At 29.3% G+C, this 24,994-nt stretch overlaps 1 protein-coding gene and 1 non-coding gene across 2 annotated transcripts; one reads left to right on the top strand and one right to left on the bottom strand.

Moving 5' to 3' along the window:
* Positions 1 to 20,231: 20,231 nt before the first annotated feature.
* LOC117921226 (uncharacterized protein At5g01610-like) lies at positions 20,232 to 23,640 on the top strand. Its single transcript, XM_034839058.1, has 3 exons — positions 20,232 to 20,444; positions 21,500 to 21,554; positions 22,986 to 23,640. Exons 1-3 carry the CDS (start codon positions 20,358 to 20,360, stop codon positions 23,354 to 23,356), a joined length of 513 nt encoding a protein of 170 aa, XP_034694949.1. The 5' UTR covers positions 20,232 to 20,357; the 3' UTR covers positions 23,357 to 23,640.
* Positions 23,641 to 23,871: 231 nt separating this feature from the next.
* On the bottom strand, positions 23,872 to 23,942 carry TRNAG-GCC. Its single transcript has one exon. It is a non-coding gene; the product is annotated as a tRNA-Gly (tRNA).
* Between the last annotated feature and the right edge of the window lie 1,052 nt (positions 23,943 to 24,994).

Below are 24,994 nucleotides of genomic sequence, written 5' to 3'. Positions count from 1 at the left end.
TTATTGTTAGATGAAGGGAGCCCATCTTGTTGAAGACAATATTCATACCAGGACATGGAGTTTCGATAGTATTGATTGTATGTACGAACATGTCATGCAAAAATTTATTGAGTCCTACCGACAACCTGTCCATGGATGGGAAATCCAGGGTTTTCCCATGTGCTCGTTTGAAATCCTTGTTGTTGCAGTTGATGTGGAAGGTAGTATAGCATTTGTGTGGAAGAATGATAGTTATACCTTTCATACTCTTCATCAATGGAACTTGAAAGATTTTGAGGAGGCTAACCATAACTCATTGCATAAGGGGCATAAATGTTGGCTTCGTTTGATGAATCACTGAATTGAGTCTCTACACTCATTGACTCAAAACTGCCCAACAATGAGTCCTCGTTGTATGGCATCATCCTTCGTTGTCTTCCTCTATATGGCTTTCCAATGGCTCCAACACCTGGACCGGCTCTTCTAGAGTCGTGGTCTTCATCTTGAGTACAATGTGTGAAATCATCTTCACAAGTAAATGTCAATGGTTGTCCACTTTGTTGTTGTTGTCTAACATCCTCTTCATCATTCCAAGGGTCGCTACCATCATTGGTCCCCTCTCCTCTTGAACCATCATGACCGGAAGCAAAAGTACCAGTAGCACTAGGTCTACTACTATGTTCAACACTCATAGAGTCAAAAGAAGGTCGAGAAGTGACTATCAACTGAGAAATTCCTTGTCGAAATTAATCTCTCGTGTCTTGGCTGAAACTATCAGTATGAACTTCTTCGAATAACACTCGATCAACATCAACACCTGCTTCTCGGACATGTGCGGCAATTCGTGGGTCGAGATTTCCATCTTCATCATCTAAATGAAGAGGTCTAACCCATTGAAACAATTGGTTATCTTCTTCTTCACCAACCTCAGTTGCAATGTCAAGTAAATCGAGGTAATCTTTCTCTGCAACTTTGTCATGTTCTACTTCCATGTCACGCATCTTTAGTTTCATGTTATAATAATAGAAAATTAATTGTTGGAGCATCGGGTAAGCAAACCGATTTCTTTGTTTTGTATGAATTAAGGCAAACATGCTCCAATTTCTCTCACAAGCTAAAGATGATGCAGTTTGCGATAAAACCTTGATAGCTAACCTTCTTAATGTAGGAGTGTGATTTCCATACATGAACCACCATTCAATTACAACCAAATAAATGATATCAATACTTATATTGGAAAGCTACAATAATATGCTAATGAAATGAATTATTAATTCACAAATAATACTCACCGGGAACCATTTCTGACCTCGAAGCAATCGCTGCTCGATCACCGAATCCTCTTTTTGCATCTAGGAATAGTATAATCTACATATTAAATAATTGAAAGTGAAAAAGTTGAGTAAATGAAATTTAATTATTTAGTTTATATTATAACTCTAATAATTTACCTCATTTCCAAATTGACTAAGACCTTATGATGTAGGATCTAATTTCGTAAAGACTTCATGAACAACTTGAAGTAGATCAAAATCAGTACCAACTCCACGTTTATATTGAAATCTTGGATTAAGAAAGAATGCTACAATAGTAAAGTAGAAATGTAAAATTAGAATGTTATGAAAGACACATATTAAATACCAATAACTTTCAAAGATGAATAATACTTACCTGTTGCATGAAGAGGAAGTTTAAGAGTTCTATCCCAATGATCTGCAATTATTTCTAACACCCATTCTTTAGCATTAAGTCGAATGAGGTTCTCTTTCATAACTTGAATCAATTCGTACACAAATGGCATTGTAGGAACAACTTCTGAATCGACAATGCCAAGAACCGTGTATAGCGCCTCATATATTGACACTAGCTTTCCCACTCTTTCCCAGTACGCATGGTCAAACATATGTGATTCAACTTCTTTGCCGATTAATGTGTGACTTAAGTTGTGTTGTGCCCATTCATCATTGATAAACACTTTCTTCAAGTTTGCTTTCTTTTTCAAAAGACTGTCGAGGGCCATATAATTGGTTGCAAGTCTTGTTGCTCCAGGACGAACTATGTCTCCACCACACACCTTCCGCATCTACACAAACAACCAACTATGGTTATAAATGAAGTTGGTTATCTTTCAAGCCTTTGTAATCACATCTGCAACACTTGTCCTTTTACCGATGTCTTCGAACATTAAGTCGATGCAATGTGCTGCACACGGAGTCCAATAAAGATTGTATTTCTTCATTAACAACTTCCCCGCCTTCATGAATGCCGACCCATTATCTGTAACTATTTGTACCACATTTTGTTTGCCAACTTCCTTGATCACATCCTTCAACAAACCATATATGTATTTGTTGTCCTTTATATTATTTGATGCATCAACAGATTTGAGGAAGATTGTGCTACCTTTTGAATATACCATGAAATTAATTATGCTTAATTTCGTGGGCCTAGTCCATCCGTCAAACATAATCGTGCATCCATAAGTCTTCCACTTTTCTCTTTGAATATTGACATAAGCTTTCATGTCTTTGTACTCCATATCCAAATACTTGTGTTTGATTTCATAAGGAGACGGTGGTTCTATACCCATACCTACCATCCATATATAATTAAAGCATATAAGAACATTTGTGGCAATCATACTATATAAATAGTAATGATATTGTTAAAATGAATACAACTTTTAAAATTATAGTAATTACCTGCTTGTTGTGCACCAACAATCATGTTCTTGAAGTGGTGAGAGTCTACTTTACTGGGCAGAACACTCTCATATATGAAGAACTTACTGATCAAATGTCCCATGGTTTCCTTGATGGCACCACATTTGAAAAGATTTTTCTGTCTTGCTGTTGAAGATTTGTACAATGAGGGTGCATCAGGCAGTAATGGATCTAAATATCGAACACTTTGCGATTTTCGCATTTGCCTTATTGTTGGATTAGTTGGATGTGAAGACTCGCCTATTATAATTATTAAAATTAAACATATATGTTAATTTAATATTATTGATAAAGTTGATAAGAAACAGTAATAATTCAAATTAATATTATACCTATTTTTCTTTTGCCTTTTATAAAATGTTCTTCTTGTTGTCGATTCCATTCAGCAGTTTTTGATGCTCGAACTGCCTCTCTATAAGTATGCCGCTCATCAGGGTGCATGTCAGCCGGAAACATATACACATCATCATCTCCATCATCATCATCACCACCAAGGTTTTCCTCATCAGTTACATGCCTATGTCTTCTTCCCATTGTGTCTCGCAGTTCAGATCAAATCTCTTCTATATCTGCAGCTTTCTTCGCTTTTGCCTTATTTTTTTGCTCTACAAGTCGTCTTACACTACTACAAAAATCAAAATTAATGACGCTTGATTCCTTGACACTTTTAAAAAACGTCATTATTTAGATTATAATATGAGATTCAATGGCGCTTATTAGAAGCGTCATTGTTTACTATAGTATTTTCCAATCCATGGCGCTTATTAGAAGTATCATCGATTGATAAGGCTTATTTGAATATTATTCAGTACATAATGGCACTTATTCAAAGCGTGATAACATTAATCCCATAACTTGGCACTTTAGAGAAATGTCATTGAATTATAGGTATAAATATACCTCCCTAAAATATTCCCCCATCCACGATCTCTCATCCACCAAACATTCCCTCTACCATTTCAAACCCCCCCAAATGCCCATACCAAATAAACCTGTGTACAAAACCGAATAGGATCTCTCATCCACCAAACACATCCTTCTTATTACTTTCCCAAAATCCCCTTTATCACTGTTATCGTTACCATCATAGAGAGAAAACTTCAATCTTGATATCGATGATGAAACCCTAGATTCTCTTGATGTTTTCCTGACTTGGTCCTTCTGGTGGAAGAAGTTGTGGCTATTCACGGATGAGTACTCCATTTCTTGATCCTGGAAACCTAGAAAGGGATCTTGAGGCTAGAGCCACTATAGGATATTCATTGTTATGGTTATTGATGTGGGTAATGGTTATGGGGTTCTTGATCCAGTTATTGTCAGCGAGGGTTGGGGTGGCCATGGGCCATCATCTTGCTCAGATCTGTAATGAAAAAGTATCACATGGGTCGTTTTTGTCATGGGTTTTTGCCCAGATTGAGGCTAATATCTAGGAGCTAATTCTTAGCCGTGGGTTTTTGCCGTTTTGGCTGGAGTTGTAATTTCTGCATTCAATTGGTAAGTCTCTTGATATTTTAAATTGTCTTTTTCTTTGTTCTTGTGTTTCTGCACAAGAAACTGAGATGAAGTTTGCCTTTTTTTTACTTCTAATTTGTTTTTTTAATTTGTCATTTCTTTAGCTTGCTTTTTTTTTTTTTTTGGTTTGGCCCTCCACCTCATATCATTATCAAATTCCGTTGACAAAGTGGTTGAATCCACCAAATTCTTTATGGATCATTCACTTTTCACCCCTTCTAAATACTCTGTTTTTCACCACTTCTTTTTTCTTTGTAGAAAAAAAAAAGGTGAATACTAATGTTACCTTTCAAAAAAATTAGAATAAATTTAAAAGTAACAGAAAAAAACCACAAACCAATGATAATAAAAAAAAAAAAAAAGGTTGAAGATTATACCAGAGGAAGCAACCTTAGAACTAAAACAACCCATATTTCTCTCTTGAGTTGAAAAGGGTTATGTGACCCAACATGTTATCTGTAAAAGAAAATTTCCAAGGTGCGTGAATGGAAAGAGAATTTTTCTTTCCTTTTGTTTTGCAACAGGAGAATTGTTTTTGGCATTTCAATTTTTATTAAAATAAGAAAGTGGCTTGCATAACTTGGAAAGTTAAAATTATTCAATATCAGTAACAAATACTTACTAAGTTTACGTACAAAAAATACAAAATATTTTATAAGAAACTTTTATATTTATATATATATATATATATATATATATATATATATATATATATATATATATATATATTAGGAAAAAAAAACCCTTTTAATTGAGACTCCTTAACTATTGGACAATGATATTTTACTTCCATAAATTTGCAAATTATAAAATTTTATTAAAAAAACAAAGGAAACTAATAAAGGAACTTAGATAATGATATATGCTCTATGCTGGTGTTTTTTTATAATTGTTTTGTAGGCTATCAATGATCATGGATCATATATAATGGGGTTTCAGTGAGTAACAAATATGGGATGCAATCAGGAGAATCTAAGTTTTGCTATGATGAAGAAGAGACATAGGTTAATCTTTTCAACCCAACTTGTCAACTCCTTTCATATTTATTGATATCTATATCATGACCCATTTATTGTGATATTTTATTTTCTTGTCCTCTACCCATTTTCCCATTTATTGTATATTTGTATATCACATACATGAACATATTTAAGAAGTGATGTTTTTGGTGTCTCATCCTGGGAATTCCTAGGTTTTTTAGGCTTTGTTTATATGGACAAAACATTGTTCTAAATTATATATTCTCTATATGCATAATTTATAATTTCAGTATTTTCTTTTGTTTTTTCTTTTATCATTTTATTTTAATGTATTTCATTATAGATTTGAAACCTTTATTTTACGTTTCCTTTTTCTTTCAGAATGATTTTATGCATGGAGGGGGAATGCATATGAAACTTGGTTATTGTACATATGTTAGATTTTTAATATGAAACTAAAAAAGAAAACGTGTTGCTATGTAAGCTTTTTCATTTTTCTCTTTTATATTGTAATAACCTTAGCTATGGCAATGCTATATATGTTTCATTCATATGTATATGGAGTAATTACACCAGAATAATAGCAAAGATAAATTACAACATAAGAAATGCTCATTAATCTAACTTAATTTAAGACAACAATTTAATTAAATTCGATTTCTTTATAAGTATAGTAATTTCAATTAATGTGTATGCACAAATAAATTACTCTAAAGGTTTTAACTATATAGATTATTCTTATTAATTATATATCCAACTTAATCTATGTCTTTTCTTCTTTCTTCTATTAACTATCTCCAATTCTTCTAGCTAGTATGAAAACTATTATGATTTTTATTATTAGTGTAGTAAAATTTAATTATTGTATATTAAATTTTGGATTGCTATTTCTTGTAACATATTCATTTTTTCTAAAATCAACAAAACCTTGTTGTTTTTAGATTTTCACTCTTTATTTTTATAAATGATAAGTATATTTAAGTTAATAAATCTGAAAAAAGCATACTAACTAATTTATTGCAGGTATTTTGTGATTTTGTTGTGGATTAGATAAGGCCTAGCACACTACAAAGAACAATTTTAATTGTAAGTCAAAATTTTGAATTCCTAAATGTTGGTGTGAATCCCATACAATGTTAATGATTTCTTTCACCTCTTAGCTTTTGAATTTGGTAAGATTTGGTGGTTAACCAGTGACTTGAAAGAGGAGGGTTGTTGGAGGCTACACAAGCATGAACTTCGTGGAAAGGTACTTCAAAACTTGCTCACTTTGTGGTCTAATGTGTTGCACCACTCTAAATACAAGACCTTTGATGGTCCACAAGAATATTCAAGCAACCCAAATTTTAGCATTATTATAATTTCTAGTTTTATGTTTGATATTTTTTTATCAATTAAATACATTTTTCACTACAAAATATGTGTTATGATTTATTTATTCATAAGAAAAAGATTTATACTCGAAATAGTATATAGTATTGACCCTTCTTTTTTATCTTGAAATTGATACCGTTATAGCTTTGATAACTATAAAAACTAAACCGAAAGACCCAAATAATGTTTTGGAGCATTGGGATCTTCATTTGATATATTATATTGTCAAAAAATATAATAATGATTTGATTTTTATTTATTTAATTTGAATATACTATCTTTCTAAAAATTAAAAGGAATAATAAAAAGTGTTGATAGATAGATATTGATATTTAATATAATGAATAATTAATGATTAAAAAAGATAAATAATATTAAATTATAAAAAAAGTATTTTTATTTGTTTATAGGCTTAAATAAACTATATATCGGTTATTATATTCATGTTCTGACTTATAATTAGTTTTATTTGTTTATAGGCTTAAATAAAATGCATATTGGTTATTATAATATATCAATAACATACTATAGAATATGTATATGTATAACTAAAAAAATGTAACAATTTTTCATATTTTTTTCTTTTTTTTTTCGAAATAAGAAATATTCTTAATACTAATAAATAATTGGCCTCTATACATTGAAATAGTCTATTTTTAATTATGTGCATGTCTTTTTTTCCTTTTTTCCCATCTGACCAATAAAAAAGGAGGACTGATGATTGAATGAGAAATGTTACTTCTATAAGAAAGCAGCTTATAAAAAGGTTAATGAAAGAAATGCCTTGTTTAAAGTCTAACATGTCATGATTTTTGGATTTGAAAATTTCTAAGAAAATATAGCATGAAAAATAATGGTAAGGAAAATTTCTTTTTACATCTCTTTTATTTATTTTTCTCCCTTATTTATGGTTTTAAATTTCTTGAGAAGTCATCCGCTTAGACTTATATTCCTTTGGTATTTTCTTTGTGTATTTGAATTTTTTTATATTCACTGCTTTGTGTGCATAATATTTATTTTTAGTTAATTGTTTATGTCATGTTTCATTTATCCTCTTATTGTTATAGGGTACCATGAATCATTATTTTTAACTTTTTGATGTTATATCATATTTAGAAATATGTTACTCTTCAAGAATTTGTTTTTTTTATACTAATTAAACACTATTTTATTACAAAGTTTCTCTATTCAATTAGTGAAAGACAATTTATCCTTAAGTGATAAGCTTTAACTACATATTTTTCTCTAACTCATATTTATTTTTCTCAATTTTTTCTACATTTCATTATATATTGGTTCTAGTGTTTTTTTTTCTTCAAATTTTTGTGAAAGTTTTATACATAGTTTCAGTTGTACTTATTAGTTGTTACATGTATGATTTAGAGTTTTTCTATTCTTTCTATATTTGTTTACAGATTGCAAGAGAAACTGGTTAGCCAAAAGAAGATAACCATTGTGTTGAAGGAGGTGATCTTGAAAACCATGAAGATTACATCAATAAAGTTATTTGGAGGTTGAACTATATTTTTTGTAAAATATAGATGTTAATAGTTGCATTGATATTTGTTTTTTTATTGAAAGAATTAGAAATTGTTATTCAAATATTTTGATATAATTAACAAATTTGTATGTAATTATCATTTATAAGTAGTACATTAATGGTTTGAATTAAGTTATTGTATATTAATATTTGAAGGTATTTTTATTAGTAAAATCCAATTTAATTTTGGGGCTTGTTTTTTTTCTTTTTATTTAATTATCTAGGAAATCACTATTTTAATAACAAAAATATAAAAACTATTTTTAATATGAAATGTTCAAAGATGACGCTTCTAAAAGTGTCATGATAAAATATATTAAAGATGACACTCCTATAAGTGTCAAGATTACCAATTTTGTAGAAATCATTTCACTAGAAAATGTTTGAAAAAATGACGCTTTTTAAAAGCGTTATTGTTAATGTTATTCAAAGATGACATCTTTTTAAGTGTCATTGAAAGCATCAATCAAAGATGACGCTTCCTAAAAACGTCAATGTAGGCTAAAACATATAATGACAGTGGAGGAGATGACGCTTTACAGAAGCGCCATCTTTTACCTTTCTTGACGCGTAAAAAGCGTCATTGTTTCCCATTTTTCTTGTAGTGTTATTTCTTGTTTCACTTTTGGAGGCACGTTAGGACACTTTTTTGTATTTGAATTAGGGTCTGTATGTGATAGGTGAAATTTAAAACAAGTAATCTCACCACTCTTTATTGCCAACCCACAGTAATTGCATATTGTTCCATTTTTGTTCCTTTCCATAGGTGTACAATATTTCCAACAAGGATATCGACCCATGATACCGCTTTCACTAGCCATTTTCTAAAATTGAATTATGAAACTAATATCAAATTTAAAATTATTAAAGATAAAACATGTAAGAAATTTAATATTCATGAAATTGATAAAAACTAATTAAAATTGAAATTAAAATTGAATTATGCATATATGAAATAGATAAACATTACAATAAAATTTCAATATGAATTAAATTTAAATTAAATTAAATTAAATTTGCATATTCATGAAATTGATAAGAATCATTACTAATAAAAATTAAAATTAAAATTGAATTATGCATATATGAAATAGATAAACATTACAATTACATTTCCATATGAATTAAATTTAAATTGAATTCAATTAAAATTGCATATTCATGAATTTGATAAGAATCATTATTAAAATTGAATTATGCATGAGTTAAATTTCCATATGAAACTAAATATGCATATATGTCAAATCAATTTCCATTCCATATGAAATTTAATGTTAAAATGACAAAATTTCAAATTAGATAATATCAATTAAACTATATATAACAAATAAAATTGAATTATGCATAATAAAAATAAATTTTATGAAAGGTAAGACATACCTTAATTAGCCTTGACTTGGAGTTAATCCCCTTCACCACCAAATTTTCAAAATAAAAAAATTTTGCTAGATCATATAAGAATTTTGATGTATGAAATGGAATGGAATGTGGGTATTTATAGGAATTTTTTTGGTCAAACTAGCCATTGGATGGTCAAATAGCCGTTATAAATTAATTTTAACCGTTGGATCAAAATTTGGTTCAAATTTCACCATTAGATCTTCATATAACCGTTGGAAACACTTCATAGCCCTTGAATAAAGTGAAGATTGATTTTCCACCATTGGATCACAAATCTGACTGTTGGAGGCCTTTACAAATACACGGGTGAAATTTGGGCCATCAGATCCTCAAAAATTCAAATATGGCCGTCAGATCAAATTCCTTAAAGTTGCAAAAAATCGCCGATTAATCGCGATTTTCTCGGCAAAATATATATATATATATATATATATATATATATATATATATATATATATATATATATATATATATATATATATATATATCGGTAAAATCTCCGATTAATCGGCGATTTTTTGGGGTCCTCCTCCGGCTTCTCTGCGCGTGCCTCCACTCTCGATTTTTCTCCGATTTATCGGTGCTTTACCAATAAATCAGCGATTTTGACGATTTTTTAGCGACATTCCCGTGGATCGATATTCGGTGGTGATTATCGTTTCGTTTTCAATCCCTGTGTGTAACCTTGCATATTCACCACAATGCCTTTATACATGCATATGAATAAAAAACCTAAATATCCCTCAAAATAATGTGTCACTAAGGAATGTGAGTTTAAGTAAGGATTGATTGCAATCTCTGTTGTAAATAAAATATAAAGCCTAAATACATGGTAACCCTAACCAATAAAAACTAGAGATAAGGTTATCACGACTTTGTAGTATTCCAGGTTATTGTTCTCTAGGATCATCTTTAATGTATTTAATTGTTTTTATATTACAAGGATTGATTATTTTCTAAAGGTAAAATAAATAAATAAATAATGTAAATTAATCATAATAAACTATGGATAAAGATTTTTTAAGATAAACTTATTTAAATTAAAAAATAATTATTGATTTCTAATTCAATTAATCAAGATTAGGGGTTCCAAAATCTAACTTCGGGTATAGACCTTTAGGTGAAACAAGAGTATATAATTTAATTAGTCTTAAGGTAATCATAATGCATGACTTGACGAGATCAACATGAGTTTCATATCTTGGAGTTGATCTGTATCTTAACTTTTAATATTTTATTCCATTTTGAATTACCTAACATATGAATGTAGATTAATTATGAGTTTAGGTCTAACATTTTTAGGCTTTTACCACTTTATGTAGGTTTTCCCTATGATAGATAACAATGGCAAAACCTCTAATAACTATGGATAAAAAATTTCCAAGAGTCCCTAGTATTAAGGAATGTGCAATTGTACTATTTCCTAAGTTAAACTAATTTTAGAAGATATTTTAATCTCAATACTAGCATCATAACCTTTGATTCATTCTATTATTAGTATAATTTTACCCATTATATCTCTTTTGATTTAACTCTAAATTTTCTTGTTTCATGCCAAGATAGTTTTTTAGCCTTTAATGGTTATGTTCTCATATACACAAGTCATACAAAAGTAAGAAAAAAACCATTCTTGATTTCAAAGAAATTAAAAACAATCATTTATTCAATAATAAAAATAGAAAGGAAAAAAAAAAAAAAAAAAACCTTCAAGGTCTTTTTCTTCTCCCAAAATTGTCAAGTCATCCCTAATTCTCTTAAAAAAAATATAAAAAATAAAATAAAATCAAGAACTCCTAAGAAAACCTAAAAATTGAGTTTTAATAGTTTTTGAAAAAATCCAACATGTTGTATGTTCCTATTGGTCCTACTTATATCCCAAGTAATTACATAAAATGAGTAAAAAAAAATAATAATAAAATCATGATTTTTAATTGTGTGGGGGCTACCTATGGTGGATGGAGTGTCTAAGATATTCCCAAGGTGGAGGAGGTGAAATCCTGAAGTGGCAATAGTGATTTTGAAATTAAGGTAATTTCGAAATGGATTTTAAAATCATGAGTTGAATTTTCAAAATCATTTCGAAATGGTCCTTTAACTTTGCCTAGTTGTCTTGAAATGACTATAACTTCTTCATTTTAACTTTGATTTATACATTGTTTGAAGAGTTGGACTCCTAAATTCTAGAGCTTCAAAATTATATGTGGCTTACCCTATAAAAAAAAAAAATCATGGGAAATGCTTCAAAAATCATGTCAAAATCAGGGCATATGTTGTTGCCAGATTTGAGTTCCAAATTCCATTTTATGCTTGATTACAATTTCTTCCAGCCCCATTCCTCATGGGCTTGCCCTCTATCTCACTCTATACCATTTATTGCTAATATTTCATGCCCTAACTCACTCATTTCAACCTTTCTTAGACATTTCATGGTTCACAAGTCTAGAGTCTCTCATTTATACATATTTAACCGTTTATACTTTCCTTGGTTGAGAATGACTTTTGCACTTAAAACTCTTTTTAAATTAGAAATTAAATCCATAACTATGATATTTGCATCAATTTGAGTTAAATTAGATTATTTAAACTTTTTATACTACATAAATCATATCATATATGTGTCATTGGAGCGCATATTTTAGCTCCAATGATCCCTCTTAACATAAACTTTGCTAGTCCCTAGCAAATAAAGAGAGTAAAGAGAATGAAAAATATGTTTTATGGAAGTATGGTAACTCATCATAGCATATTTTACACAAGTTAATCAAGCAGTCAAATTTCCTAGAATTGAGCAAGATGACACAAAATATGCAATCTCTTAGTTTCCTCACCTTGCCTTATTATACATAAGCATGCATCCATGTCTAGCATCCTCTTAGTGTCCCTTAAAATTCCCCTTGATTAGTTCTTTCCATCTAGCCCTTATGTGTTTAATTTTGGTGTTCCCACATAGTATTCTTCTTAAGAATTTTTTTTTTCTTAAATTCAAAATTTCATCATTCTTTATATATATATATATATATATATATATATTATTATTATTATTTTGGTTTGAGAGATTTCCTTTTATATGACTCAATAGGGATTCATTGGTAACTCCGAGATATTCACCTGAGATACCAGGTATGAAGAACCTTTACATGCCACTTACCTCTCAAGCATCACTCTAAATCAAGGTAGAACAAGGTTGAATTTCCTAAACATTAATTTTACTTTTATTTTATTTCTCTTTTTCAAAACTAAGTTCAGCTTGTGTAATGAGTAAGATATCAATGACTTCTAACCAATTGATTTTAGGCACTAAGGTTTGAAGAAACAAGGCCATGCCATTCCTGATTGGAGTCAAAATATGTGCTCTAATAGTACATATTTAATATGATTTGTGCACCAAAGGACACTCAAATCACCCAACTTGACCGAAATCGATGCTTATATCACTCTAGATTTTGAAATATTAAGAAATGGTTAAATGAGGAAATGAGTGAGTCAAGACTCATAAATTATAAGGAAATGCAAGACAAGGATACCATGAGTTTGGAAGATGAGAAATGACCATTATGGAGTAAGAAAGAAGACAAGCAAACATGGATAATGAGTTATGAAGCAAATTCATCAAGTTGCATGGAAGTTTGGAACTCAAAATCTAGTAGCAACATGTACTTTAAATTTGAGACAAAATTTAGAGCAATTATTGAAGTCCATTTTATGCATGCTATATATCATTTCAAAGCTCGGGAAATCAGGAGTCCAATACTTTAAATAGTATGCAAATTAGAAATAAAGAAGTTATGAACATTTGAAGAAAACTACAAAGAGTTAAATGACCATTTCGAAATGATTTTGAAATTCAACTTATGAATTCATAATCAATTCAAAATGATCGCAATTTTGAATTCACCTATTGCCACTTTGATGTTTTGCCTCCTTCACCTCAAGAATTGCATCTAGGACACTCCATCCACCCTAAATGGGCCCTACATGACTAGAAATCATCATTTTATTATTATTTTTAGTCATTTTTAGGTAATTATTTGTAATAAGTGGCCAATGAGAGTGCTACATGTTAGGTCATTGATGATACTATATAAACTCTCTTAGTTTTAGGGTTTAGGGATCATCTTTTGGGAATTTGACAAATTTTTAGGAAAGAAGACAAACTTTGGTTTGTTTTCTTTTCTTCTTTATTGAATATATTGTTTTTAGTTTCTTTTGATTCAAACTATGGATTTTTACCCTATTATGGATTGTGAATGTGACATCACCCCCATGAGAGGCTAAAAAACCAACTTGGGGCTTGAAGCATAAAAACCTAAAGGCTAGAAACTTATAGGAGCAATGGGTAATTAATTATAACAATAAGATTAATTATTAGTTAGGTTACAATTTATCAATTTTTTATCCTATCCTTATAATTTAGTTTAGGGAATGATACGGTAAGCTATTACTTGATACTAGTGATTCTTGGTAACTCTTGATCATTAGTTGTCTTGGTCTTCCTTATCGTTATTTGCCCCAAAACAAAGTTATAAGGAGTAGAAAACTTTAAACCAGTAGTCAATCGATCTCATTCATTTTATGGTTTTAGAAATATGTTTTAAAAGGAAAAAAAAAATTAGGTTTTAGATGCAATCTTGAGTTTTAGAGCTCGGGTTGATCGCAAGCAACCAAGAATCCTAAAATCCCAATATCATATTACTTAAAAGACTCTTGTTCTCTCTAATTTCTATGCCTTAAGTTGGATTGTAGAAAACCCTCGACTTAAATCAATTGAATTTAAAATTAATATTCATTTTTTTATTCATTTATTTTTTTTCTTCTTAGTTTTATTTCATAAAAGTTAATTCCCAGATTACTTTTCACTTTAGGATTTAAAAAGTGATTTACTTATCCTAGTATTGATAATTTCCATAAGCCGAAATATTAAGTGATTTACTTAAGGATAAGTGATTTACTTATCCTTAAGTGATTTACTTAAGGACGATACCCGAAATATTACAAAAATCATAGTAGTTTTTTTCTCTAATTTTTCTTAGCTAGAGCTACTATATATTAGACTTAAGTATTTTAGTACAATAGAGAAGATCGGTCATGAGTTTTAAGTAGAAAACAACCATTAAAGAAAAATCGAAGATATCCAAATGATTCAACCTAATTATTTTTGCAATCAAAGTTATAAAAGGAAAAGTAAACTAATAGTCTTGCTCTAACTATATCACTTCTCAAATTCTAAAGAAAAAATCTTACTTAAAGAATCCTTATCTAAAAATAACCCATGAGTCATTAAGGCAAATCAAGAATCTCATTAACTAACCAAAGATAGTATCCAAAATTTTGAAAACAAAAAATAGGGCTAACATGCACCTTCCCTTTTAACTTAATTTACACATTGTCCCCAATGTGTAGAATAATAAGTAAAATAGGTCAAATGGAAGAATGTTACCTCATAAATCATGGATTCAAACTTGTGTATCAAAGAATCACAACATAATATACAACCATATATCCAGTGTTAATTTATGATGGAGGGTATAAGTATGTAATGTGCATATTTTGATCTCCTTCTCAACCTGCTCATCAAACTTGAGGATGTTTATAAATGTAGTGTCATTAGGTGCATCATCCCTTGAAATATCAAGCTTATGGATGTCCCCATCCTCTTACCATCATTAGCATACTTTGAGGGTTGATGCATGTTAACTCTATCAAGATAGCAACAAACAACTAGGAAACAACTTGAAAACTCATTAGATTGATGAATATAAAGGCCTCAATATCTAAATAAACTCAAAACACCTAAAAGTATATAAAAAAAATAAAAAATAAAAATAAAAATAAAACCTAAAAAATAGTAAAAACATCCTAAAACCAATTTTCCTACTCCTAAAACTAAAAGAGGATGAGCTGGGTTTTAAGGCTTACCTCACCCTAAAAAATGAGAGGGAGGGTGCAACCTATCATACACCTACTCTTTCAAAAATCATTACAAATGGGATGACCCATCTATAATTTTTTTTCATTACCATAGTAATAATAATAATAAAAGTAACTAACTTAAGGAAAGTTAGTAACCTAATCCTATTAAAATCTAAAATTAATGGACTATTTAAGTAATCATCAAAATGAGAAAAACAAAAAATAAAAGTAGAACCTTCAATAAATATGCATTGAAACGATTATACCACATGCATTTGGATTGTTTTAATCCATACAAGGATCTTTGTAGCTTAATTGAGTACATGTTATGATTTTTCAAATTATTTGTTTTAGGCATTTGAAATCCTTTTGGGATTTTCACATATATCTCATTATTTAAAGATCCATATAAATATGCAGTAATGACATCCATGAGACGCATATCTAGTCCTTCTAAGACTGCTAAACTAATTTAAATGTGATTGCTTTCATCTAAGAGAAAATGTTTTCTCATATTCAACACTTGATCTTTGCAAGAAACCTTGAGTTATGAGTCATGCTTAATGTCTCATGATTTCATTTTTCTCTTTAACCTTTCTTACAAATACTCATTTATATTTAATAGTCTTGATGACTTCAAGCATCTAAACTACTAGTCCAAATACTTATCGTTTTTCGAGTGAGTCTAATTCTAACTTAATAGGTTTTTTCTTACAAATACTCATTTATATTTAATAGGTTTGACGACTTCAAGCATCTAAACTACTAGTCCAAATACTTATCGTTTTTCGAGTGAGTCTAATTCTAACTTAATAGGTTTTTTCTATTTTAACCAATCTTTTCATTGTCAACACTCTTCCACACTCTGTGGTCCACTTGGAAAGAGAATACATTATCCATAAAAAAGATATTTCGATTCCATTTTTTCCTAAATGTAAATAGCTAATTGAGATCTTATCATTATTAGGTACTCGTACCTTTTTGAGAATTAATTGTATAATATGTCTCTTCTAAGGCTACTTATTCAATACATGTCTTTTTGAGGGCTATTTGTTTTATTTGTCTCTTCATAGGTTATTTGTTTCATTTATGCCTTTTTATAGGCTATTTAGGATTGATAAGTCATTTTGTAGCCTCTTCGTACCAAGTTTTCAAGTATTTTCCTTATGTTTTCCTCTTATAGGGAATTGAATCTTTTGAGCCAATGAGTTTACCATGCTTTAATTATGCCTTGGACTCATTATTTAATTGTCCTTTAGGGATATCAATCCATATGAAATATTTGCAATTTGTATAAATGACTTTGTCACTTTCTTTCAATAAATGAACACATCTAATAGTTGATTTACAAGTCCTTACAAATGAATAATCTTTTGAACTTCCAATTTACATTGATTATTGTAAGAATCAAAATGAGTCAAAGTCGATGCATTCCAAATAATTTCATATCGTTCTTTTGGAGTTGGTTTTTCTCCTTATACAGAAAAGCTCGTCTTATAATAATTTTCACATGTCATACTACCTTCATGTATATTTAAAGACTAGTCACTAGATAAAAACTTCTAGTTTTATAATGTAAGTTGATACAACTTTATAATGAGTTGATGCATTATTGTTTACTTGGGGGATTAAGTTAGTCTTGAGATTCTTCTAGATCTAGCATAATACAAAGTGTCATGGACTCAAATGCTACTAGTGACATAATGTGAGCTTTTTAATTAGGTTTTCATTACCTCATATATTTAGAAAATAAATTATATCATATAGAAAGACTTTTGTATTAAATAAATAGAATATAAAATATTTCAATATTAAGTATAAATATCATGTCTTCACACAACTTAAAATTTCAGTTCTATATGTAAATATTTCTACTAATGAGTACTTCTAGTTATAAGAGTTCAAAAAATTATCAAACACTTATCCATTTTGTGTAACTTGCAATGATATACAAAATATTAATCCTTTTATATGTTAATATTGTACTTGTTATTATAACTTCAAGTTGCAAAATATTTTTTTACATAATTACAATAAAATATGAAAATAATAGTTGCAGATAAAACATTTTTCTTAGAACTTTGGGTTATATGAGTTTCATAAACTTATACAAAACTGTTAGTTAATAATTTTATTCTCTATAACGTCTAGTTATAAGAACATATATTAACAACTTTATCATATATATCATTTTACTAATACAAAGAATATTAATATTTTCATTTTAATAACTTCATATTATAAATAATAATAATTACATAACTTCTGGCTATATACTATAAGTTTATAATAAAATATTTTTTCATATAACTTTTGGTTATATGAGTTTTAATATTTATTAATTACTAAATTTTTCTACATAGCCTTAAAATATGAATAATTAAAATTTGACTAATGTTGGAATAACATTAAACAATTAATTGTTATGTTGTGATATAACTTCTAGTTATACAACAAAATTAAAAAAATTGCTTTTGTAGTTTCTAACTATATGGTTGTTTATTGACAATTATGTGTATGGCTCCTAGTTATGAAGTAATTGTCAATAGAGATGACTTTTATAACTTTTGATTATGAAAATTTGTCTATATAGTTTCTAACTTAATTATATAAAATATGATTTAAATAGTTTCTGACCATGAAGTAATTGTCAATAACGATTGTTTCCATAACTTCTAGTTATGAAAATCTTTCTATGTAACTTCTAACTATTAAAAAAATTAAAATATCAACAATTACAAGTTTTTAACTTAAATATATAAAATATGACTTACATAATTTCTGGTTATAAGATAAACTAAATAAAAATTATAATAATAAAAATGAATATAATGACATACCACTTTCCATATTTTGTTTAAAGAAAATAAAGCTACATACTTAAGAAATCTTATAAATGAATTCTTTTCTTTTTTTACTTAGAGCATCATGTCGATAACATATTGTAAAATAAAGAAATTAAAAGAAACAAAAAAGAGAAAATAAATATAAATGCTTAAAAAAATAGAATTATATATATTAAAAAAAACTAAATGAATATTTCATTAAAAGTTTTCTCTTTTTATTGAAAGTCACGAAGAAATTTATATTAATGTGGACAATTATTCACAAGTTACCATAATACCACAAAATTCTCATATTGTATATTTCTCACGTAAAATTCTTACTTGTTTAGGAAATGAAAATAAAATTACATTTTGAAGTTGTGAGATGATGGTTTAAAAAAAGGAAAAAGGAAAAAAAAAAAAAAAAACAAAAGCTTTAAACTATTTAGAAAAGTTATATCAAGATAAAACAAATTAAAATTAAAATGAGAATTGAAATAAAGAAAATTATGTTCAGAGGTGGAATAATTCCAAATGTTATTAAAAAAAATGTGGATTCATAAATTATTTTTAGTTTATGACATAATAAATAAATTAACTCAAAAGAAAGATTGGTAAAAAGTAGACGTAATTGAGAAATGTCATGCTTGTATCATTTGTTTTATAAATAGAAAAAATTTTAACATTGTGAAATGCTATGAGCGATTGTAGGTCACAAACTATAAATCTAAAAATTTATGATAATTTCAGGATAAGTTATTAAAGACTATTGGTACCATAAAAATGGTTGCAAGTAGATATATGGATAATACTTCAATAATTATTGTGGAGTATATGGCTTTAAGAGATGATATAATAGGTGTCAAGAATAATGAATTTTAAACTTAGAAATTGAAAGTAACAGGAGAATAGTTACAGATTATTATAAATATATAAAAAAAGTAATATTCTTAGTTATTAATGATGGATCTAAATATTTACTATTGTCAATCATATTTATAAAAAAACAAATAGAATATTAACTAATAAATGTATTTGTAATTTAGAATCATGGTCAAATTTTTCTAAAAATGTTATAAAGTTTAGTTTTGAAGATTATTGTGTCTTATCTTTCAATAAAAATTTTAAAAAATAAAAATAAAAGTAAGAAAAGTGGGTTTTGACTTATTGATATCAAAATATATGGAAAAAAGAAATAAAAAGTTTTAAATCAGTATTATTTTCATCAATTTAAAAATAATTTAAAATACGTATATTTTTTAATGAGTAATCTAATTATTCCCTAAAATACATTTTTTACTTGTCATATCATCCACAGTAATTGATAATTAGACTCCTCTATGTAAATGTTTTCCTTCTTTTTACATTTATTATTATTATATATTTTATTATAATTTTATTATTATCTAGAATTTTTTTGCCTCCAAAAACAAACACTCTCAAGAAAAGTTGAAACTTATTTTTTGTTCTATTAACAAACATCTCATGGCAAACGTAAGTAGTTTGAAGAGTAAGGATATTAAGAGTGAAAAAAATCTCAATAATAATAATAATAATAATAATAAATAAATAAGTAAACATTTACGTGAAAGAGTCTATTAATTGATTTTGATGACATGACAAGTAAAATGAGCATTTTAGGGAATAATTAGATGAGTCATTAAAAAGTGAATATATTTCAAATTATTTTTAAATAGTTGAAAATAATATTGATTTAAAAATTTTGAGGTTCTTCTTCCACATATTAGTAGATCGAAGCCCATTTATCCCAAGAAAAAAAAATTGTGATAACCTTCCACATTAATCTTAAAATTAATTTCAAATAAGTGAGATTTTAATGTCAATTTCTTTTGTTATTGCAATGAAATTAATGCGCTGGTAAGATTTTGATAAGATGGAAATTTAAAGATAAAAACAAATAAATATGCATCTTCGTAATAATCAAACTTATTTTAGTAAATAAAAATAAAGAAAGAAAGAAATACGCGGGGAAGAATCGCTGAAAAGTCGTGGAGAAGGGAGGACTTTTCTCTCTTTTCTCTGAATTGTTGGACAGAGAGACTCTGACATTCTGATATTAATCTGTCTGAGAGGGGAGAAATTAGGGTTGGAAATGGATCAGATCTTGAACAAGGTGGGATCGTATTGGTTCAGCCAGAAGGCCAACAAGGAGATCGACTCTGTCGGCGATGATATCAACGTACGCTTCTCTCTCTAGCTCCCGATTTCATTATCTTCTATATCTTTCAATTCCTTTGTTCTATGTCGTTTTGATTGGTGCCAAATTCCCCCCGATTTAGGGTTTCGTTTCATCAATTCAGTTCTTTAGGGCATCAAAATGGCACCTTTAATTCCCGGATTTCTGGTTTTGAATTTTGTGGATAATTACCTAAATTTATTGCAATGATATCAACAATTTGGTGTCTGATGTACTGAAGGTTGAAGTTTTAATGTGGTGGTAGCATTGATTACCAATTGGATTCTTCCCCATTTTGAAGAATTAGCTTTCTTAAACAAATTACCTGTTGAAAATAAATCTGAACTTTCGAGCCTTTTGGATTGTGATATGGTATTAGGCTATTAGTTTAAGGGTTTAGTCTACAAAGGTTCACAGGCCATGGGCAATTCTCCTTTCAATCCATGTTACAGAGTTGGGACGTGGGTTCAACAGATAGGAGTGATTTTGGAACAATGCATATCAAGTTGACTATCATTTAAGGTGGATTTTTCGAATGAGGAATAAACCAACAGAAGGGTTTAAACCAAGATCTGTAGAAACAGGGTTCTCATACCATCTTCAATTAATAGTCAGCCCAAAAGCTTAAGAAGTTGGACCAAAATGTGTATATCACACTAGCTAATAATTAACATTGCTCTGTTTTTTCAGTTTTTTTTTTTTTTTTCCTTAAGTAAATTCTCTCACAGTAAAGTTCATTGCAGGGATGAAGCCATGATCGTAAATGATAATAACACATTAAAACAGTGTCATGTTAGTGGATTCTAAAGATGACTTGGTAAATGCAACCATATAGAGTAACTTGAAATGACTCATTTTTATGTTAAACATGACAAAATTATTGTAGTTTCTCCAGATGTTTCCTAAAATTCATTTAGTTCTTTGTTTCTTAGCTATTTATCAAGAATATGCAAGAACTTGTGCTCATTCATTGATGTTTTGCTGTTTCTGCATCCTGTGGTTTATGTCATGAAAAATTTAAATTTATCTTCACACTGACATTATTTCTCTGTAATTAGTCATTGTCAACCAGTATTGAAGGTGGAGCTAAATGGCTGGTGAACAAACTTAAAGGTTTGGTTTACTTCTGCATTTGTCAGTTCTACTCTTAATATTTTAATGCTTTTCATGTGGAAAAAAAATCTTATATGCTACTTTTATAAGCTGGTATATTTCTTTTTTGTTGCTTTTGCTTCAAAGTTTATTCCAAGTTTGCATACTGGCATTTTGTAGAATAGCCTTTCAGTTGTCGCTGCTATGCACAAGAATTGTGGTTAAGAGATTTCACATGAGTCACGTATAATTAATCCAGCAAAAATAATCCTGGTTTCATTCAAAATATTAGCACACTGTTGATTTTGTGATGTGTGAACTAGCCCGTGAACTGAAACCATACTTCCCAACTCAAGGTTTTCCTGAACTATCAATCTTTATAGGACACTGAGGATTGGTGCAGTGCCATGTCAATATTTTTCCCCATGTTTTGGGTCCTTTTTTTCCCGATGCTTTTTTGTCTTTTTTTTTCTTTCCTTTCTGGAAAAATGGTGGGTGGGGGCTGTTTGTTTATAAGTAATGAGGACTTGAAGGTTTTAGGGCACTGGGACACCAGAGAAACACAATAAGGTAATACTATATCTTCTAACACCTGGCTTAGCATGATACTGCCACCATCTGGCTTTATTGCCTGAGTTTGGAAGTTGTCAAGTGAGCAAGTTGAGTCAACAGAGACATGTCCATTGACTCCCATGGAAGCACATTTATTATGAATGTTTGCATGTGTATATTTCATATATGAGCGACCCAACACTATTTATTGGGAAAAAAGAATTAGACATTATGGTCCTATTTGACAACTGTTTTTGAAAAGGTTTTCTATTTTTCAAAAAACAGAAAAACACGTTTTGACAACTAGTAAACGGAACTAGTTTTCTGTTTTTAAAAACAGAAAAAATGATGTTTTTAAAGAACAATTTTTAGTTGTTTTTACTTTTTTTTTTTTCTAAGGGTTGTTTTAAAAAATAATTATATAAATATAAAGAATAATTAAAAATAAAACACTACATATTTAAAAACATAAAAAACAGGTTAAAAACATTTCAGGTTCCAAATAAATTTTGTTTTATAAAAGACCAAAGAACAACATTCAAAAATTATCCTAAAAAATTGTTTATCAGAACTGTTTTTTAAAACACCTTCCAAACAGAGCTGATTCTTTTGAATACGATTTCATATGTAAAAAACTCTTTTTCAGAAGTTTTACTGTTATGAAAGTACCAGCTAGCTGATTCCCTTTAAAATTTTATAAGAGGCCTCTGAGTACGCTTGGATTGGTTTTCTTTGTCATTTTTATTTGGGATTTTCCTTTTTTCTAAAGTTGAACTGATAAATCATTAATTTAGGAACTCTAATAAAAGCATCAATCAAGTAATATCCTTTTCTAATTCTTTGTAATTCAGTTAGCATTGATTTCAATTATTACCAGTAATAAATGTTGTTTGTTTACAGGGAAAATGCAAAAGCCATTGCCAGAGCTGCTAAAGGAGTATAACCTGGCAGTAGGTATCTTTCCTCGGGATGCCACCAACTATGAGTTCAATGAGGAGACCAAAAAGCTTACAGTTTTCATACCCTCAGTCTGTGAAGTTGGCTACAGGGACTCGTCTGTCTTGCGTTTTTCCACCATTGTAACTGGATATTTAGAGAAAGGAAAGCTAGCTGATATAGAAGGAATGAAGACAAAGGTGGTGATTTGGGTGAAAGTGACTGCCATCTCAGCTGAAGGATCAAAGCTTTATTTCACAGCTGGGATGAAGAAAAGCAGGAGCAGAGGAGTTTACGAGGTTGTCAGAGATGGAGTGTGCGTAGATAAGTTCTAAGATGCTGAATGCTTGTAAGATATATAAAAAACATGTAGCAGGGCTTTTGGACCCATTGCTTGCTTTCTTAATGTTAATTGGTTGCTGTAAGTAGGAGGATCATTTGAATTGAGAATTATATGTTTCCTCATGGGTGTTCAGTTCCAAGATATTGATTCTTCTACCCTTTTGTGTTGTATTAGAGATTCCAATTCTGTATTTCTATTGAAACATTCTGTAGTTGATGGGCCAGACGTTGCCTTATAGGAGTGAAAACAAGTAATTTGTTAAAGAAGTTATGCCCATATTAGAACTCTGCAGGTTGCACCATCAAGTTTTTACTACTATCTAACTGAAGGTATAGAGGGTCCATGTCTTGGAACAACTCTGCAGGTTGCACCCATCAGGTTTTTACTACTATCTAACTGAAGGTATAGAGGGTCCATGTGGGACTCTGCAAATGAGCATTTTGGCAGAAAGGGAGTTGAAGGAAGAGGATGATATACTCAGATCAAAGGGGAGCAAAAAAATTGCTATGCACCAGCCGGGAATCGAACCCGGGTCTGTACCGTGGCAGGGTACTATTCTACCACTAGACCACTGGTGCTTTGTGGTAGCCAGTACAGGTATTTAATTTAATATATTAATTTTGTATGTGGAGTTTTATCTTCTCAAACCCACTGGTCTTCTTGTTGTACTTGGGGAACTCACTATTGTTTTGTGCTTGATTTATATTTACAATTGATCTTAATATGACACATTTATATTTACAATTTTTCCATTAATTTTTTTGCATTGTGTGGTGCTTCAAAGCTCTCTAAGCTACACAAGATGCAACAAGGTAGACACATAACCGCACAGGTAATACCACAACTCTTATATTATTCTATAAAGAATTAACTTAAAATGAGCTTGAGCAAGAAATGGATAGCCTTTACCACCAAATCAAATTTGCTTTACTGTTATAAAATCTGCATAACTTTTATTTATTATTAATTTTTGTTTTATTGATATTTTTTAATATATTTTTTTACAAAACAACTTCAAAATGTTTATTATTTCTTATATCATTTCTTTTAAAAAAAATTTAATATTTTTATGAGTTTTAATAATGATAATTTGTCTCATCGATACTTTATATTAAAACATCCATTGATATTTTCTAATATATCTGTAAAATTAGGTTACTAATAAATCTATTAAAACTAATATGTTCATCCTTAATACTAGCAAGGCTTACCATCACACCTTATTCATTCTGAAACCCCCATGTCATGCTATTGGTGTAATGTAAACCATGCACTATCACCATCTATAAGTGAGTCACACCCTTCCTAAATGACATTCGAGTCATTTCCTCAATGTTAGGAGAAAACACCATAGGTTCTTAAGGAGGCATGATTAATTAATTTATTCATTTATTCCTTCAATAACAAATCCAAAAAATCATTCTTTCACTTGGAAACTCCTTCTCATAACCTCCTTTTTGAAGCAAAAATACTAACCATCCAAAATTCTACACTTCAATTGTTGTCATATTGTTAAGCCACCCAAACATGCTACACCCTCAAGCCACCACCAAGCCTTTTCATTTACATAATCTTCATCAGCCTCGGTTATTACTCTGTCTTGCTCATGAACCGTAGGCACTCATAGGTG

This window comes from Vitis riparia, chromosome 8 (assembly GCF_004353265.1).
Source record: "Vitis riparia cultivar Riparia Gloire de Montpellier isolate 1030 chromosome 8, EGFV_Vit.rip_1.0, whole genome shotgun sequence".
Lineage (NCBI taxonomy): Eukaryota > Viridiplantae > Streptophyta > Magnoliopsida > Vitales > Vitaceae > Vitis > Vitis riparia.
Note: the sequence above shows the minus strand (reverse complement) of the source record. Positions and strands in the feature narration are given on the sequence as shown.

Coding starts and splice junctions, on each gene's coding strand:
- LOC117921226 (XM_034839058.1), top strand. CDS start 20,358: ATGGATCAGATCTTGAACAAGGTGGGATCGTATTGGTTCAGCCAGAAG. Junction 20,445..21,499: donor CTGTCGGCGATGATATCAAC/GTACGCTTCTCT, acceptor CTCTGTAATTAG/TCATTGTCAACCAGTATTGA. Junction 21,555..22,985: donor GCTGGTGAACAAACTTAAAG/GTTTGGTTTACT, acceptor GTTTGTTTACAG/GGAAAATGCAAAAGCCATTG.